Source organism: Bos javanicus, chromosome 2 (assembly GCF_032452875.1).
Source record: "Bos javanicus breed banteng chromosome 2, ARS-OSU_banteng_1.0, whole genome shotgun sequence".
Classification (NCBI taxonomy): Eukaryota; Metazoa; Chordata; class Mammalia; order Artiodactyla; family Bovidae; genus Bos; species Bos javanicus.
The window spans coordinates 86,079,102-86,096,365 of record NC_083869.1 but is presented as its reverse complement, the minus strand read 5'-3'; the positions used below and the strand labels follow the sequence as shown (position 1 = coordinate 86,096,365).

At 37.9% G+C, this 17,264-nt stretch overlaps 1 protein-coding gene and 1 non-coding gene across 2 annotated transcripts; both read right to left on the bottom strand.

Annotated features, from left to right (window-relative positions):
• Positions 1–159: 159 nt before the first annotated feature.
• On the bottom strand, positions 160–17,163 carry COQ10B (coenzyme Q10B). Its single transcript, XM_061380828.1, has 5 exons — positions 16,939–17,163; positions 12,016–12,165; positions 8,215–8,407; positions 3,648–3,749; positions 160–1,241 (listed from the first exon to the last, which is right to left on the bottom strand). The coding sequence occupies exons 1-5, from the start codon at positions 17,058–17,060 to the stop codon at positions 1,074–1,076; spliced, it is 735 nt and encodes a 244-aa protein (XP_061236812.1). The 5' UTR covers positions 17,061–17,163; the 3' UTR covers positions 160–1,073.
• On the bottom strand, positions 5,519–5,620 carry LOC133236038 (U6 spliceosomal RNA). Its single transcript, XR_009732710.1, has one exon. It is a non-coding gene; the product is annotated as a U6 spliceosomal RNA (small nuclear RNA).
• Positions 17,164–17,264: the final 101 nt, after the last annotated feature.

The window sequence follows — 17,264 nt, the reverse complement described above, 5'->3', positions numbered from 1 at the left end:
GGCTGATCTGAGGAAACAAAGGATGATTAATGCAAAAGGGTTGTTGGGTAGGGGATGAAGGAAGGGAAGGGGATTAATACCGATTAAAGGAAGACTGAATTTTGCCCAGATTTGTTTTTGTTAAAGTATTTTGAGACATTTCAATAACCAAAATAACTGTACAAAAAATAAACAAATTAACTTTATTAAGTTACCACTTCAGTCCTTACGTTGATTTGTTTACAAAAATATCAGTTTGAAATACATTATCGAAAGTGAATACACACAATAAATAGAAAATAAGGATGCATGGTGCTGCAGACATATCAACCAACTTATCTTGATCTACTGCCCACTGCTGTAGACAAAATTTGACACAGATTCAGCATTACTGACACAGCAGTCAAAGTATCAGGGAGAGGGTTGCAAACTATGAGAAAAGTAACTTAAAACTCTGGACCAAAAAAATACTCTCTGGACCACTCACCAAAAAATAAAAATAAAAAATAATTGTTTATCTGGAAGCTAACCTTAGTATAATACTGAATTATCTACTACTATCCATAGGAACAATTCAAAAATGAGAAAAGTGCCAGGGAACCTTCATTAACAATATTTTTAAGTCAAAGTTTTTACTTTAAATATCTGATGATTACTCAAATATCCTAAGCCACGAGGCAGGCCCTAAGACAATAAGTTATAAATAGTCTGAAATTAATAACTTAAAACGTGATATGGTTAATATAGTACACACTGCATAAGTATCTCAACCAACCTCTTTCAGGTGAGGTAATAATTAAAAGGTTTACATTTACAGTTTCAATTTCTGCTCAAAAGAGTGATATCAGTATTCCAGCAACAGTGATGACATCCTATTATTGTAAATATGCTAATATACATAACTACTCTGAATTATACTTGATTGAATTCTATGTACATGTGGTTCCATATTCCAAGTGCAAATTTTCAACAGTATGGGTTTATAATCAAAGCTGGGTTTGACAAATGCTTTCTGACTTCTGAAAGCAAATGATGAAAGCACTTCCTAAAAGTGAATAAACTAGATACGAGTAGGTGACCATTTCCTTTTTTCTTTACGTGTGATGAACTTCATGAAGCATCAATTCCCGAGGTATGTTTGTTTCTGGACCATACAGCTTACACGCTCTTCTTTCAAAGGCAGTTACCATCTGCTTTACAACTTCATCGAAAAACAACGTGGCAAGCTGAGAGTGTAGAAGTGAGCGAAATTCAAAAGAAATCTGTAGGAAAATGTTAATAACTATTTTAGAAAGACCTTTCTTTTACTAAATCTCTACTTAGGGTAATGGTGTTTACACAGTGAAACGAGCTAATTGGCCCAATACCTAAGGCAGAGCAATATGGGCCTCTGTCTAGGTGAGATTTTTAACATCAATGAGAGGGAGACCTATTTACTGCAGTAAGCACAACAGTGGCTGCACAACAAACGTAAGTAAAACAAAGTCAATGAATCTCATTTTATGGTAAAGAATCTGATTTTATTAAGTTAAAAAAAAACTGGAAAAAAAGCTTTGCTAAATGAATATCATATTTATCACTTTGGCTTCTTATTAGTGTGTCCCTTTAAGAGCTATCTTCTTTCCCAAAATGAAATGGTAGCTCAGCTGGTAAAGAATCCACCGGCAATGAGGGAGACCTGGATTCGATCCCTAGGTTGGGATGATCCCCTGGAGAAGGGAATAGCTACCTACTCTAGTGTTCTTGCCTGGAGAATTCCATGGACAGAGGAGCCTGGCAGGCTACAGTTCGTGCGGTCACAAAGAGTCAGACACGACTTCCCAAAAGGAAGTAAGGGAGGGAAGTGATCCCTCTGATAGGTTATTCCCATAACTTTTGAACTGTGGTGTTGGAGAAGACTCTTGAGAGTCCCCTGGACTGCAAGGAGATCCAACCAGTCCATTCTGAAGGAGATCAGCCCTGGGATTTCTTGGGAAGGAATGATGCTAAAGCTGAAACTCCAGTACTTTGGCCACCTCATGCAAAGAGTTGACTCATTGGAAAAGACTCTGATGCTGGGAGGGATTGGGGGCAGGAGGAGAAGGGGATGACAGAGGATGAGATGGCTGGATGGCATCACTGACTCGATGGACGTGAGTCTCAGTGAACTCCGGGAGTTGGTGATGGACAGGGAGGCCTGGCGTGCTGCGATTCATGGGGTCGCAAAGAGTCGGACACGACTGAGTGACTGAACTGAACTGAACTGAATACCAGAAAGGTGAGGTTAATCCACAAACTAGATGGCAAAGGTGCTTCAATCTTAAAGTAGACAAGGATTTAAATTTCATTTATATCCCCTCAAGACTGAATTCAAAGCAACCAGTTTGAGAAATAATGCCTTAAGGATGAAATATCTACTTTTAAAAGTTTTAATTTTAAAATAATTTTGCTTATTAAAAAGTTGCAATAATACTACTAAGATTTCTCATATGCCCACCACCCAGGTTTTATATAACCACAGTGCAATTATAACCAGGAGATTAACAGACAGAGTTAATATTACTAGATAATAATGCTATTATCTACTCTACTGAGGTTTCATTCAAATTTCCCCAAGTGTTCCATTACTGTTCAGTAATTTTTATGAAAAAATTATGAAATGAAAATGAAAGCAACCTAAGAGCTGAGACCAGCATACAGTAATTTACTCAAAATTATAACCATATTTTAAAATGTAAGCCTGAGCTGTAAATACAGGAATCAACTCATATAAATAAATAAAAAGCCACACAAGTGACTTTAAGTTTTCTATAGCTAAGGTGATATGAACAAGAAAATATCAATACCATAGTATTAAATTTAAAAATATATTTTTCTTTTGAATTTTATTTCTGCAATTCATAAGACGCAGATCAATGTACAGATTTCATTTGGTGTTACACTGTTATTAAGCTGGTAGTAAGCAAGACATGTGTCTTATAATCTATGGACTTGTAAAAATTAGAAAATAGAGAAGGCATTCAAGGTTTCCGGAAAGAGAGAAAAAGAGAAAAGGTCACTCGTATTCTTTCCTTTTTTTTGGCTGTGCCATGCGGCATGAGGGATCTTAGTCCCCAGCCTGGGACGGAACCAGTGTCCCCTGCAGTGGAAGTGTAGACTCCTAACCACTGGACTGCCAGGGAATTTCCCCTAGCATTCTGTCTTATAAAATTAGTGCCAAAAAAAAAAAAAATCAGTGCAGAAAAAGATGAATATTCAATACTCAGAAATTTGAGATTAAAAAAAAAGTCTTATAGTAATTGCTATGCATAAGTGTATGTGTGTGTGTGTGTGTACGTGCGCATGCATGCGAGCACGCTCAGTTGCTCAGTTGTGTCCAACTCTTTCCATCCCCATGGACTGGGGCCCACCAGGCTCCTCTGTCCATGGGATTTTCCAGTCAAGAACACTGGAGTGAACTGCCATTTCCTACTCCAGGGGATCTTCCTGACCCAGGGATTGAACCTGAATCTCTGGCGTCTCCTGCATTGGCAGGCGGATTCTTTACCACTGAGCCACCTGGGAAGCCCAGTTGCTATGCATGCAGTTTACTAATTATAGCATCTGGATTCTAATAAAAATGAATTACTCCTTCTTTACCAACTTTATTTGATATTTGGAACAAATAAAGAGCTTTATGAGAGACTTACTGAAAAATCCAAAGTACAAGTTCTTGGGTAGCCAGGAAGACCTGGGCTAAAACGCCAAACAGTCTCCAAATGATTGAAGAGCTTCCCATCAGTACAGGATGCCTAGAACAAAATGAAACGAAACAAAACAAAAAACAGTAAAATACCAGTTGGATTGTCCAGAATCTATAATTGAGGATGCTTTTGTTGAAAGTAAATATTTTTATAGATTAGACCACAGGTGACAAAAAGATCTCTTAGCTTGGTACTAGGAAGAGATCTCTTGCTGACATAAGCCATTTTCCTTTCTCCTGGGAGTCCCAAGATTACTACTAGTTCTCTCTTCCACTGCTTCACCCACTGTGCTACTTCAAGTTCTCCCCCTACAACAAAATAGGGAGTTACTATCTGGAAGTTTATTTCCAGCTCTGCCACTTATTAGTGATCCTGAACAAGTTAATTCCCTGTATTTCCTTAACCTGTAAAATGAGCATAATGCCTATTTTTTTACCATCACTATGAGATGGCTAAATTTAATACTTGTAAGGAATCTGGCATAGATCCCTAGAACAATTCTGTAATTCTTGCCTGCCCAAAGATCTTCCTTATCAATCACATTTACTCTTTCTCTAACTCACTATTCTTTATCTCTAGGGGCCTCTCTGGTTCCAGTTTTCTTGTTAAGTCTAGTCCTGACTGCTTTCTGACCTCTCATCTCTTCAGTGCTCATTATTTCACATACGTGTGTACACTGAAACATAATACACAGTGATACTATGTGCAGTGCAATCTGACATGTCCCATTCTCTAGCATTAAAAAATGCCAGTTGAGACCCATCCAAGAGTTGCCTTCCACAGTGTGAAAAACAGTGGCCAGGACCACAGTTACCTAAAACACTGTCAGAACTGGTTATGACCTTGAATGAAGTTCCACTTCTTTATTTACTATCCTAAGATGCCATCTGGGCCTTATTGTACTAGTAGACAATTGACCTCAAGAATATATATGCTATGTTCCCTCAAAAGCAGGCTATTTTTTAACTCTTGTTTCAAAGTCTTGGGCTTCCCAGGTGGCTCAGCTGGTAAAGAATCTGCCTGCAATGAGGGAGACCTGGGTTCGATCCCTGCGTTGGGAAGACCCCCTGGGGAAGGCAAAGGCTACCCATTCCGGTATTCTGGCCTAGAGAATTCCACAGACTATATAGTCCATAGGTTTGCAAAGAGTTGGACACGACTGAGCGACTTTTACTTTCACTACTGTAGAATCTTTATAAACTGCACCCATACTAAAAAGCATTTTAAAAGAAATGCTCCATTCACATTTATAAAAAAAATTTTAATTTTTAATATGGAAACCAGTGAAAGTTTTTTATTTAGACACAAAAAATAACAGTCATTAAAGTAAAAAAATCTCTTCAAGGCTTCTTGCCTTCTGAAATGGTCCACAATCTGTGAAGTTTCTTCTAAATAAATCTAGTTCGTATTTAAAAAAAAAATTTTTTTCCCCAAAGCGTTTGGCTTTATACTTGGTTCAATAATGAACACCTAATTTTTAAAACCATCAAAAATCTATAATAAAATATTATTTCAGTTATCCAACTTTATTTACTTTTTTTTTTTTGGCTGTGCCTTGTGGCTTGTAGTATCTTTTGTCCCCCGATCAGGGATCAAACCTGTGCTCCCTGCAGTGGAAAAGTGGGGTTTCAACACTGGACCACCAGGGATGACCCTTTTTTTTTTTAACTGGAGGATAATTGCTTTACAGTAATGTGTTGGCTTCTGCCATACAACAATGTGAATGAGCCATAACTATACATATACCCTCTCCCTCTGGAACTTCTCCCCAATTCCCCACCCCTCTAGGTGGTCACAGAGTACCACAATGAGCTCCTCAAAATATGGAATGGTTCATGAATTTGCATTCATCTTTGTGCAGGGATCACGCCAATCTTCTTTATATTGTTCCAATTTTAGTATATTTGCTGCTGAAGCAAGCACTCTATTTACTTTTATGTCTAATTTTTTACAACTTTACATCCTTCTTTACAATCATGTATGAAGCTTATAAGAAATTTAATAGTAAGGGAGAAACAGCTGTTGGGAATAATCATTACCATATAGCACCTTTCTCTGACTATTTTGGCAGTGCTTATACTTGTATCAATAACCTAGCCCAAGGACCCACAGATTTTTACTGGTATGTTTTGATAGGGACAATACTGCCAATGATCTCATTCCTAACAGAGATACTGAACACAGCAAGCAGGCTTCTGGCCATGACAGACAGATGAATCTACATGATTTATGTAGAATCACTCACATGTCAAGTCACAGGCACATTTGGGGCAGCTAATAAAAAATGTCACATAGCTTTTGTTGCTTTCTTGGTTCTAATTTTTATTGTATGTCACATATGTGCATTAGGTATTAAGATCTAGACTCTGAGCCCAGGGAAAATTTAAAACTGAACACACCTGTTTTATTCTCAAATATGTCTTTAAATATTAGCACATTAAGTGAGGCAGCTTATTTTAATAGAAAAATAATTTGGGAATCATGTACCTTGGGTCTCCAGAACAACCCAAATGCTGCCTAATCTTTAGGTCATGCTAACATGCTAAGTTGCTTCAGTCACGTCCAACTCTTTGCGACCTCACAGACTGTAGCCTGCCAGGCTCCTCTGTCCATGGGATTCTCTAGGCAAAAATAATGGAGATGGTTGCCATTTCCTCCTCCAGGGGATCTTCCTGACCCAGGAACTGAACCCCAGTCTCTTATGTCTCCTGCATTGGCAGGTGGGTTCTTTACCACTAGTGCCACCTGGGAAGCCCTTAAATAATAAATTAGCACATTAAGTGAGGCAGCTTATTTTAATGGAAAAATAATTTTGGAATCAGACATACACAGTATAAATTTATGTGGGCTCTTAATTTCTCTAAGCCTCCCAAAATTAAGATAGTAATATATAATACATACTATTACAATTAAAAAAAAGTTTCCTGCCTCCTTGGCAGTGCTGAAGGTTACTGAAATTACTATGAACATCTGGATATACAGGAACACAGGAACACAGCAGTGAGAACTTCATAAACAAAAGCCCTCATGACTGAGGATTCAGAGATGAAAAAGAAGATCTCCCATTCCCTTAAGTAGCTCGATTCTGTCAAGCAGAAATCCAAAGGAAGAAAGAAGTTATACTAAAGAGTGGTAAGAGAAATAAATAAAGCACATGCAAAGCCTAGAGGAATCACCGAGGTAGAACAGACTAGCCATATGAAAGGAAAGGGAAAAAGCAGGCTGGGAGTTGAAGGATTAACAGGCAAAGAATCAAGTTCATTACAGATAGAAGAGGGAACAGTATGCAAAGACACAGGGCCGTGGAATAAGTACTATACAGTACATTCATGGAGTCAGGGAAAGGAAGAAAGCCAGGGGAGAAAATAATATGGTTTTAGAGTTCTTTAGTTAGATGCAGGATATGTTAAGATCGAAGTTATAAGAATCTGAATGGTAAGAGATTGAGGTCAGGGGACTCAATTGTAAGATTTATAGAGATTCGCTGTTGTCAGACTACAGAGTCTTGGCTGTGTAACCCTGGGCAAGCTAGCTAACTCTTCTAAGGCTTAGCATACTCAACTATAGGATGATGGAAGATAATAAAATTTGCATCTCAAAGGGCTGTTGTGAAGATTAAACAATTCAAGTAAAGCACTACAGAGCTTAATACATTAGCTATTATAAGAGAGGCAGTGCACTATAGTAGGTAAAAACTCCAAAACTATGAGGCAAACAGGGGGGTATGGGGCAGACTTTCAAGTGGAGTTGACATTTTGACAGTGGGACTAGGGTGGACTCCAATGTCTTAGCTTCACTGGACAGTATATTCTTTCTGGTATGACAGCTGCATGACCTCAATGACTGACAAAGAGGTGAAAAAGGCACTTAGCTCTGGCCAATAACCAAGAAATGATACCACCACTAAATCAAGCGGCACAAAACACAACTCAAGCTTTCAAAGTGTGTTCACTGCACTTTAGGAAGTCAAAATAAATGGTAATGTAACTCTGGAATTCTCCTTTTTCATGTGTTGAAGTCTGAGTACCTTTTCTATATATGTACCCTTCTCTGAGAAGGGTAAGATGATTAATATAATGCATGCAACAGTACCTGGCATTTCAGTACCTGGTACATGGCAGGATGACTTCAACAATGTTTATATTCTCCACATTTATATCTTTTCTATCTTTCTTCATCCTCTCACCACTTTCCCTGCCTTAACTTAAAAAAAAAGCACAAGTATCAATATTAAATTAAAACATTTCTCACTTGTGTGGCTGAATCTTTCCTAGGGGTCAGCAGTTCTCAACAGAAGGACAAAAGAAAAAGCTTCTCATTTCCATGTTCTAGTTAAATTTCTATTTGGAAAGAATAATGCTAATATTGCATAAAATAACACAACTTAAGTGATATAAGTTTGTTTTTCCCTCCTCCTATTAGTTTAGGGAAATCTTCTTAAGCTATTATACATTAATCCATTTAATATATCACTAGTTGAGGAATATTTAAAAACAAAAAACAAAACCGTTACCTTCACCAAATGTGGTTTCACCAAGGTTACTACTGATGTATAGCGCTCCAATACAGGTGGAAACCCAATTTCTAATCGTGTTTTGCAGTATCCAGATCTCCTTGATATTATATCTGATTTTTTACACCAAGGAACAAAATGCTTGTAATCCTCCATTCCAGATACCACATCATACATTTCCTGCATAGAATAACTTAAAAAAAAAAAGGAAAGGTGTTAACTGCACCTATTTATACAGTACATATACACTTTAAATCAGCGGTCCCCAACCTTCTTGGCATCAAGGGCTAGTTTTGTGAAAGACAATTTTTCCATGGAATGGGGAAGAGAGGATGGTTTCAGGATGACTCAAGTACATAACATTTATTGGACACTTTATTGCCATTATTATTACATCAGCTCTACCTCAAATCATCAGGTATTAGACCCCAGAGGTTGGGGACCCCTGCTTTAAACTGAATAAATAATAAAACTTACTGTGTATGAGGCAAGAAGTTATTTGGCACACACATTAATACTGCTTTATAATAAATGGCTGATGAATTATGGTACATTCATACTGTGGAACTCATCAGTTACCTAAAAGGATTAAGATCAAATGTACAGTTCACCCTTGAACAACACAGGTTTGCCCTGTGTGGGTCTACTTACATAAGAATTTTTTTGATAAATATAGTACTTGTATTTTTGTTTTACAGATTTTTAAATTAAATGTGGGGGAAAGTTTGTGTTCAATTAGAAACCACAATATGTGGAATCAAATAAACTAAGGTTTGAGTCTTGATTTTATACAAACTATTCAGCCTTTGGATAAATCATTTATCAATTCCTTGTTCTGAAACAGAAATAGCAGTATGACTTTTTTTTTTTTTTTAACTGTGTGGGGGTCTGCACTCCCAAACCCCCCATCTTTCAAGGGTCAACCATATACTTTAGAGCAAAGAGGTTTAAAATATATTGCTACATGAAAAAAGGCACAAATATCAAGTGTTTAATGATCGAGGAAATATACTATACACTTATAATATTTCTTTTTCTTTTTTTATAATATTTCTTAAATAAAATTGTATATATCTTGTCTGCTTTATATACAATTTATTTTCCGTTTGAGAAATGGATATAAGTATATACTGTAATTCCTCAATTTTAAACATTTGATATTTGCTTTTTCTGAAAATAATTATGTTAATAGACTGTCTGTAATGAAAATATATTTTAAAAGTACTAAAAGGATATAAATTAAACAATTACCAGTTGTTAATTCAGGAAAAAAAGAGTAGGATTAAAAAACAGACTAACTCTTTAATATATATATTTCTATTTTTTCAGTTTTTGTGTCTTTTTTAAATTCTTTTTTTCTATTTTTTTCTTTTTTTCTTTTCATTCTAGTATATATACTTATAAATTGTTAAGTGTTTATACAAGTATGCAAACATTTTGTAATTAAGAAAAAAAATCAATTCTATAATACAAAAAAGGCAAATTTCTCACTCTTTCTGAGCCAGCATACCACCCTGCCAACCCAAACTTCACCAAGAACATAAAAAAATCTACAAACCCATATTACCTGTGAGTACTGAAGCAAAACTTCTAGGTAAAATACCAGCAAATATAATCCCAATAATATATTAAAAAAATAAAACAATCAAATACAACTCATTTAAAGATGTATGGATGAACCATCCATAGTACATACAACCAACCATACATAGTATGGATGGTTCAGTACTAAGAATTATTATAACCATATTATTTAGCCAAAACAAAATCATTGTATGATTCCCTTCACAGATAGTAAAATATAAGAAACATTACTATTAGCATTAGAAAGAAACCAATGATGCCATCATTACAGTCATTTGACATTGTTCTAAATGGTCAAAGAAATTAAATCAGAGCATGAAATATCAGCACACGTGTGGAAAAGAATTAGGCAAAATTATAAACTGGCAGGTGATATGACTATCAAATCAAAAATCAATCAATCAAGAATTCAGTTAGGTAGCCTGTTAAGAAATATATAAAAGTTAATACTGTCTCTATACTAACAAGTAGAAAATAGTCACATACAAACGCAAAATACCTAGAAATAAATTCAACAAAGACACACCAGGGTTTAAATGAAAACAAACAAACAAACAAAAAACCACATGGTGGATACATATAAAGACAACTGAACGATGAAAACCAGACATGTATTATTCTTGGTTATAAAGAGTCAACACTGCTAAAATAGAATTCATCTCAAAATGATGCAGTAAAGAACCACATTCTAAATTTCAAAAGGGTATGTTTGGAATATGACAGAATGAGTGTTTATATATATTTAAATGAATCTTTATGATCATGAAATGAGGCCCACAGAGAAAAGAATAAATAAACCTAATCTATTCTCCCCATGTTCTCAGACACTTGGAAATAAATGCCAATATAAATCCCATGAAGATGTATGAGACCCGATAGCCTGGAAGCTATTTGCATAAAAACAGTCTATAATGTTCAAATATCAATTCTAAAACATAGTAGTTTCATATGACCCTGACTAGGTTGCTTAACCTCTCAGTTTTCTTCATCCATAATTGAAAAATACTTCTACAGAGTTACTTTAAGGGTTAAAGGAAATAGTTTTGGCATAATGCACAATGCTTACTAAGCACTTCATAAATGGTAGCTATTACGTGTTTACGTCAAACAATATATGGGGGAAGGTGATCATTAGATAAGACCAATTTGTAATAAAAAGAATTTTAGTACGAGAAAGAATAAGGAAGCAAGAAAGAATAAATAAATATGGTGGGAAAAATAAGCTTTGGAGTCATGACACAACATAATTTCTCAGCTTCAGTTTCTTCATCTTTACAATGGGAAAATACCTAGATCACATGATTACTGTGAGAATTAAATGAAACAATATAGAGCACCCAGCAGGCCTGTCAAATGACAAGTTCACAGTAAAAGAGAGAATTATTAGTAATTCAAAAGTAAAGCAGACCAGTTCACTATTTGATTTCTCATCTTTCTGTTGCCATTTCTGTTTTTAAGATACCAGCTGGGGCAAAGATGTCTACCTATCCAAGTATTAAGGCTTGCTTTACATGGCATTCTTGCTGGCCACCAGTAGGCTACAAATTAAACAGCTGTCACATGACTACTTCTTGCCAATAATATCTGAGAGTAAGCACTATGTGTCACTTCCAGGACCAATATGATTAAGCATCAGGTGCTTCTTTTTAAGAGATCCTGAAGACCAAGGAATTACAAAAGTACCAAGGTGGATGGAGCCTGGGTTCTTGCCTGACTCTGTAAACAGTTTTACTGGAACACAACCATGCCCACTGTTAGTTCTGGGCTACGCTGACCATGTTGAAGAGTTGCAACAGAGACAGTATGGCCCACAAACCTATTTACCAACTGGCCCTTTACAGAAAAAGTTTGCCAACCTCTGCTCTGGATGGTAGGGGCCTCTTAGCATGTTTATATATACTTACCTATGTATGTGTGTAGGTGAGGGAGCTATACAAACATATTTGGCCCAACATATCAGTAATGATGCCACTATAAAAAAGAACAGTGTACAAAAATGCAGGACATAAACAGTTTATTTTCTTTAAATGTCAAGATTTAAATCTATCCTATAAAGTTACCATATGATTATATTCATTCAACCAGTATTTATAAAATAGCAAGGGTGAGAAAATCAGAGCTTGGTCTGTAAGAAACGAATCTAGAAAAAAAGAGGCACAATATTCTAAAGAACATTGTGAACATGCTCTTTTAATAGATCTATTACTATATACAAACCCTATAATTCTCCTTTCTGAATATTCTTTTCTTTTGTTTATTAATGGTGCAGCAATTCTGAAGAAGGTTCTTGCGTGTATCTTCTTAGGAAAAACTGAGGTATGTAGTGGAAGAGTTCTGCTCATCAGTATACCACAGGAAGCCAAATAACTAAAAAGACAGAAATTACCTGATTGAGTAACATTGACAATTAAGAAGAAACAAATTAGAGACCGTTAAATAACAATCATACTTCAGGTGTTTGCAACCTTAGAATATTTCCAAAAAAATTACACATGCAAAAAATAAGCTTCTTGAGCACCATAAAGAAAACTAAAAATACCAGCTTACAGTTAGGGTTAGAGCCTTCAGACACAAAAGGTATCTCTCAGAGTTGGCTTTTAGTTTGCAGTCATGTGTTAACAACATATTCCTGCCCTAGGATGGGAGAATATTCATTGTCCAATTTTTAACTCATCTATCCACCTTGGTTTCCCAGCTGCATCCACAGGGGTTTCCTTAATTCTTGATCTACTCCATGAGATCTGAAATTAGGTCCCTCTCTCCACTGGATATGTGGCAGGCCTGTCAGATCTATTGCTCAATTATCTTTTACCTTCCAATCTCCATTCCCATGTGTATATGTAGAAACATATGTCAAGGTAATTAGAATGTTAACTGTTTAGGGTACTTCATAATACAGATGCCTGATATGCTCTTGTTCAGCTATATATTTTTAGCCTTTACACCAGTAAGATTATTGCATAACTATTATACACTACTATTTGTGCATTAGTTCACATATTTATTGAGCTGCTATTCTGCGCCAGGCACTAGGGACATAACGGTGAATAAAACAAAAAGATTACATTCTAGTTGAGGATTAAATAAGCCACTAAAATAGAAATGGGTGTAAGGACATGTAATTAGGACCTTCTTCAGATAGGGTAATCCAGGAAGTCCTCCGAGGTTGTATTTCAGCTGAGACATAATGGATAAGGAGGAGTTATTCCAGCTGAGCTATTTCAAATCCTAAAAGATGATCCTGTTAAAGTGGTATACTCAATATGCCAGCAAATTTGGAAAATTTAGTAGTTGCCACAGGACTGGAAAAGGTCAGTTTTCATCCCAATTCTAAAGAAGGGAAATGTCAAAGAACATTCAAACTACTGCACAGTTGCACTCATTTCACATGCTAGCAAAGTAATGCTCAAAATTCTACAAGTTAGGCTTCAACAGAATGTGAATTGAGAACTTCTGGATGTATAAGATGGATTTAGAAAAGGCAGAAGAACAAGAGATCAAATTGCCAACATCTGGTGGATCATAGAAAAAGCTAGAGAATTCCAGAAAAACATCTGCTTCATTGACTATGCTAAAACCTTTGGCTGTGTAGGTTAACAACAAAGTATGCAAAATTCTTAAAGAGATGGGAATACCTGACCACCTTATCTGCCTCCTGAGAAACCCGTATGCAGGTCAAGAAGCAATAGTTAGAACCAGACATGGAACAATAGACTGGTTCCAAATTGGGAAAAGAGTACGTCAAGGCTGTATATTGTCACCCTGCTTATTTAACTTATATGCAGAGTACATCATGCAAAATGCCGGGCTGGATGCAGCATAAGCTGGAATCAAGATTGCCCGGAGAAACGTCAATAACGTCAGATATGCAGATGATACCACCCTTATGGCAGAAAGAGAAGAGGAACTAAAGAGCCTCTTGATGAAGGTAAAAAAGAAGAGTGAAAACTCTGGCTTAAAACTCAACATTCAAAAAACTAAGATCATGGTATGTGGTCCCATCATTTCATGGCAAATAGATGGGGAAGCAATGGAAACAGTGACAGACTTTATTTTCTTGGGCTCAAAAATCACTGTGGGTGATGACTGCAACCATGAAATTAAAAGACACTTGCTCCTTGGAAGAAAAACTATGACAAACCTACACAGTGTATTAAAAAGCAGAGATATTACTTTGCCTACAAAGGCATGTATAGTCAAAGCTATGGTTTTTGTAGTCATGTACAGATGTGAGAGCTGGAAAATAAAAAAGGCTGAGCACCAAAGAATTGATGCTTTTGAACTGTGGTGCTGGAGAAGACTCTTGAAAGTACATTGGACTGCAAGGAAATCAAACTGGTCAATACTAAAGGAAATCAACCCTGAATATTCACTGGAAGGAGTGATGCTGAAGCTGAAGCTCCAATACTTTGGCCACCTGATGCGAAGAGCCAACTCACTGGAAAAAACCCTGATGCTGGGAAAGATTGAAGGCAGGAGGAAGAAGAGGATGACAGAGAATGAGATGGTTGGATGGCATCACTGACTCAATGGACATGAGTTTGAGCAAATTCTGGGAGATGGTAAAGGACAGGGAACCCGGGCGTGCTGCAGCCCATGGGGTTGCAAAGAGTCAGACCCCACTGAGCAACTAAACAGCAGCAGCCACGTAAAGGGTGAAATAGGTATGTATGTACATAATGTGTGTGTACACATATATAAGATCTCTCTCTCATACACACATATGTGTGTGTCTGTACATGGGAGGAGGAGAGGTGGATACAAACCATTCCAAGTAGTAGGGAAAGAGCCTGGCAGCATCCAGACTCTCAAAAAGATTAACAGTGCAGCAGCAGTATAGCAAGCCAGGGCAAGAGCACAATGAAATAATTGTTAGCGAGAGAGGCTGGAGCTGGATTATGCTGGGGACTACTGGTCAGTATAAAGCAATTTGGGATTTATTCTCAATGAGATGCTCTTAAAGTGTTCCACCTAAGAGAATAATATTTCATTAAATCAAGTCTTCAAGTTATTTTTTTTAAGAGAGAAGGGAGTGGCCTGGTGAAATCTCATGTTATATATAACATTTGATTCATATAAAATATGATTTATGTATGAATAAAACTTCTTTAAGGACACTGACATCCCATAGTGTGGCTGGAAGAGAAAATTGAGTTAAAGAATGATTGAAGAAATTGGGGCTATTCAGTAAGAAGATCAGGGGTGGACTGTAAGGAGATCAAACCAGTCAATCCTAAAGGAAATAAACCCTGAATATTCGCTGGAAGGACTGATGCTAAAGCTGAAACTCCAGTGCTTTGGCCACCTGATGTGAAGAGTCCACTTATCAGAAGAGACCCTGATGCTTGGAAGGATTGATGGCAAAAAGAGAAGAGGGCAGCAGAGGATGAGATGGTTAGATAGCATCACTGCCTCAATGGACATGAGTCTGAGCAAAGTTCAGGAGACAGTGGAGGACAGAGGAGCCTGGCATGCTACAGTTCATGAAGTCGCCAAGAGTTGGACATGACTTAAGAGACAGAACAGCAATAACAAAACAAAACAGAATGAGAGAGAATGCAATAGTGAACTAGAGATGGAAGTAAGATGTAACAGATGCTATGTGGGTGGAGGAAAAATGACCAAGTGACAGTCCATGGGGGTCACAAACAGTCGGACACGACTGAGCACAATAGGAGTTTTCTGATCAGTTTGTCTATTATGGTTACAATGTCCTGGACAGCACATCCATCTTCATACTTTATCAAGAATAGTATGTCTTCAGCTACAATATGAGAACCTTACAGTCATACACATGTTTAAACCATGGAATGAAAACTGAACCAAAGAAGGACAGTTTTTTGGTCCCTAAACTTCCAGTACTACATCCTAAATACTGTATTATAATAAAGGCCAGAATCAGCCTTGCAATGAATTCATAAATTATCTCCCTTTTCATTATCATAAACAGTAAATAGACTGAAATTTAAACCTTAATTTGATCACTAAAGCAATTTTTTTCTCAAAAGTAACAGCATTTTATAAGAGCAATACAAGCAGTAAAGTATGATAAAGTGTTCTGCTTGGAACTTTTTAAAGCTATTTCCTAAAGCAAGAGTGAAGGATGTGAGATGATTTTATTTCAGTTTCGACCAAAAAATGTCTAAAAGGATTTAGAGTTAATTGAGTTGTTGATATTTTAAAAAATTCATTGACTCTAAATGTCCTGGAAGGAGCTCAAGCAGATGTGTGTTTTCTCCCTCCATCCCGTACAGATTACTTTCGAATTAATTTTAAAAGTTAACTTTAATTTTCGAACATAGAATATAAATGTTAAGAATTTTAAAAAAAATTCGAGCATAATTTGTTGACGTGTCATTAATAAAAGGAAACTGGTGTAAATATGGAAACTTTCATGTCTCCTCTTCCATTACCTACCAAAAAAGAACCTGGAAAATCGAAGGCAGACTCTTGAGTCAAGGTTACAGGACTACTAACTTAAAATAGGAGGGGGAAAAAAAATCCAAGTCCCCTACTTCGGCTTCGGTTTAGTTTAGCTAGCACCAAAGTGGGAGCGGGGGTGGGCAAAGACCGCTACCAGAAACTGGGGAAAGCACCTCTGGCCATCGTACACCCTGAAGGAACAAAAGGGGACTCACTGACAGGCCACAAACTCCCACAACCATCAGCCGCTGTAAGCCGTAGGGGAGGAGACCGGAAGAGCCCAAAGGCACCTCCCCGCCCCATCAAGTGGCTTTATCAGCTGCTTCCAAGTCGCTGAGCGGAAGGATTCACCGCCTCTCGCGAGGGCTGGGAACCACGAACACAAGACGGAGCGGCCTGAACAGGCTGGCGACCCTCCGGCCAAGGGGGCGGAAAGAGGGGGCCTGAGTCCGTCACTCGCCGAAGGCAGTAGTAGGCCCTTTGTCTACATATACGCGGAAACGCATCCGATCCGCCTAAAAGTGAAATCGCTCAGTCGTGTCCGACTCTTTGCGACCCCCATGGACTGTAGCCTACGGGGCTCCTCTGTCCTTGGGATTTTCCGGACAAAGGTACTGGAGTGGGTTGCCTCACCGCAAATGTCCCGGGTCCCCTTGCTCAACAGGCCGTACGGAGGGAGAAATTACCCTCGCTGCGGCGCCCCGCGTTGTTCATTACCTGACGTTCCTCGCAGGCACCTGCGCCGGAGCCGGGGCTCTGGCGGCTGCCGCCGACTTCGGACAGCATCCCGAGACCACCTTTTTCACGGCTCTTTGACCTATCCGAGCTGCCATGATCATCCTACTGAAGCCGGTCGCCAGTAAACCCGGATCAGGCCCACGGCACCGCCCTCCTCTGGCGGCCCGGGCCCCCGGCGCCGCCGCCCTCCAGCCAATCAGCGGGCCCCCTGAGCTGTCAGACACGCCCCATTTTCCTCTCTCTGATTACGCAAAGCTGACGCACACTCTCACTGCCACAGAGCCCACTGTAAACGGGCTACGTCA

What these genes read in the sequence shown, in the direction of transcription:
- COQ10B (XM_061380828.1), bottom strand. Translation starts at nt 17,060, where the DNA reads ATGATCATGGCAGCTCGGATAGGTCAAAGAGCCGTGAAAAAGGTGGTC. An exon ending in GTGCCTGCGAGGAACGTCAG is followed by an intron (nt 12,166 to 16,938) that starts GTAATGAACAAC and finishes CTGTCTTTTTAG; the next exon opens with TTATTTGGCTTCCTGTGGTA. An exon ending in TGAAACCACATTTGGTGAAG is followed by an intron (nt 3,750 to 8,214) that starts GTAACGGTTTTG and finishes ATTTTGTTCTAG; the next exon opens with GCATCCTGTACTGATGGGAA.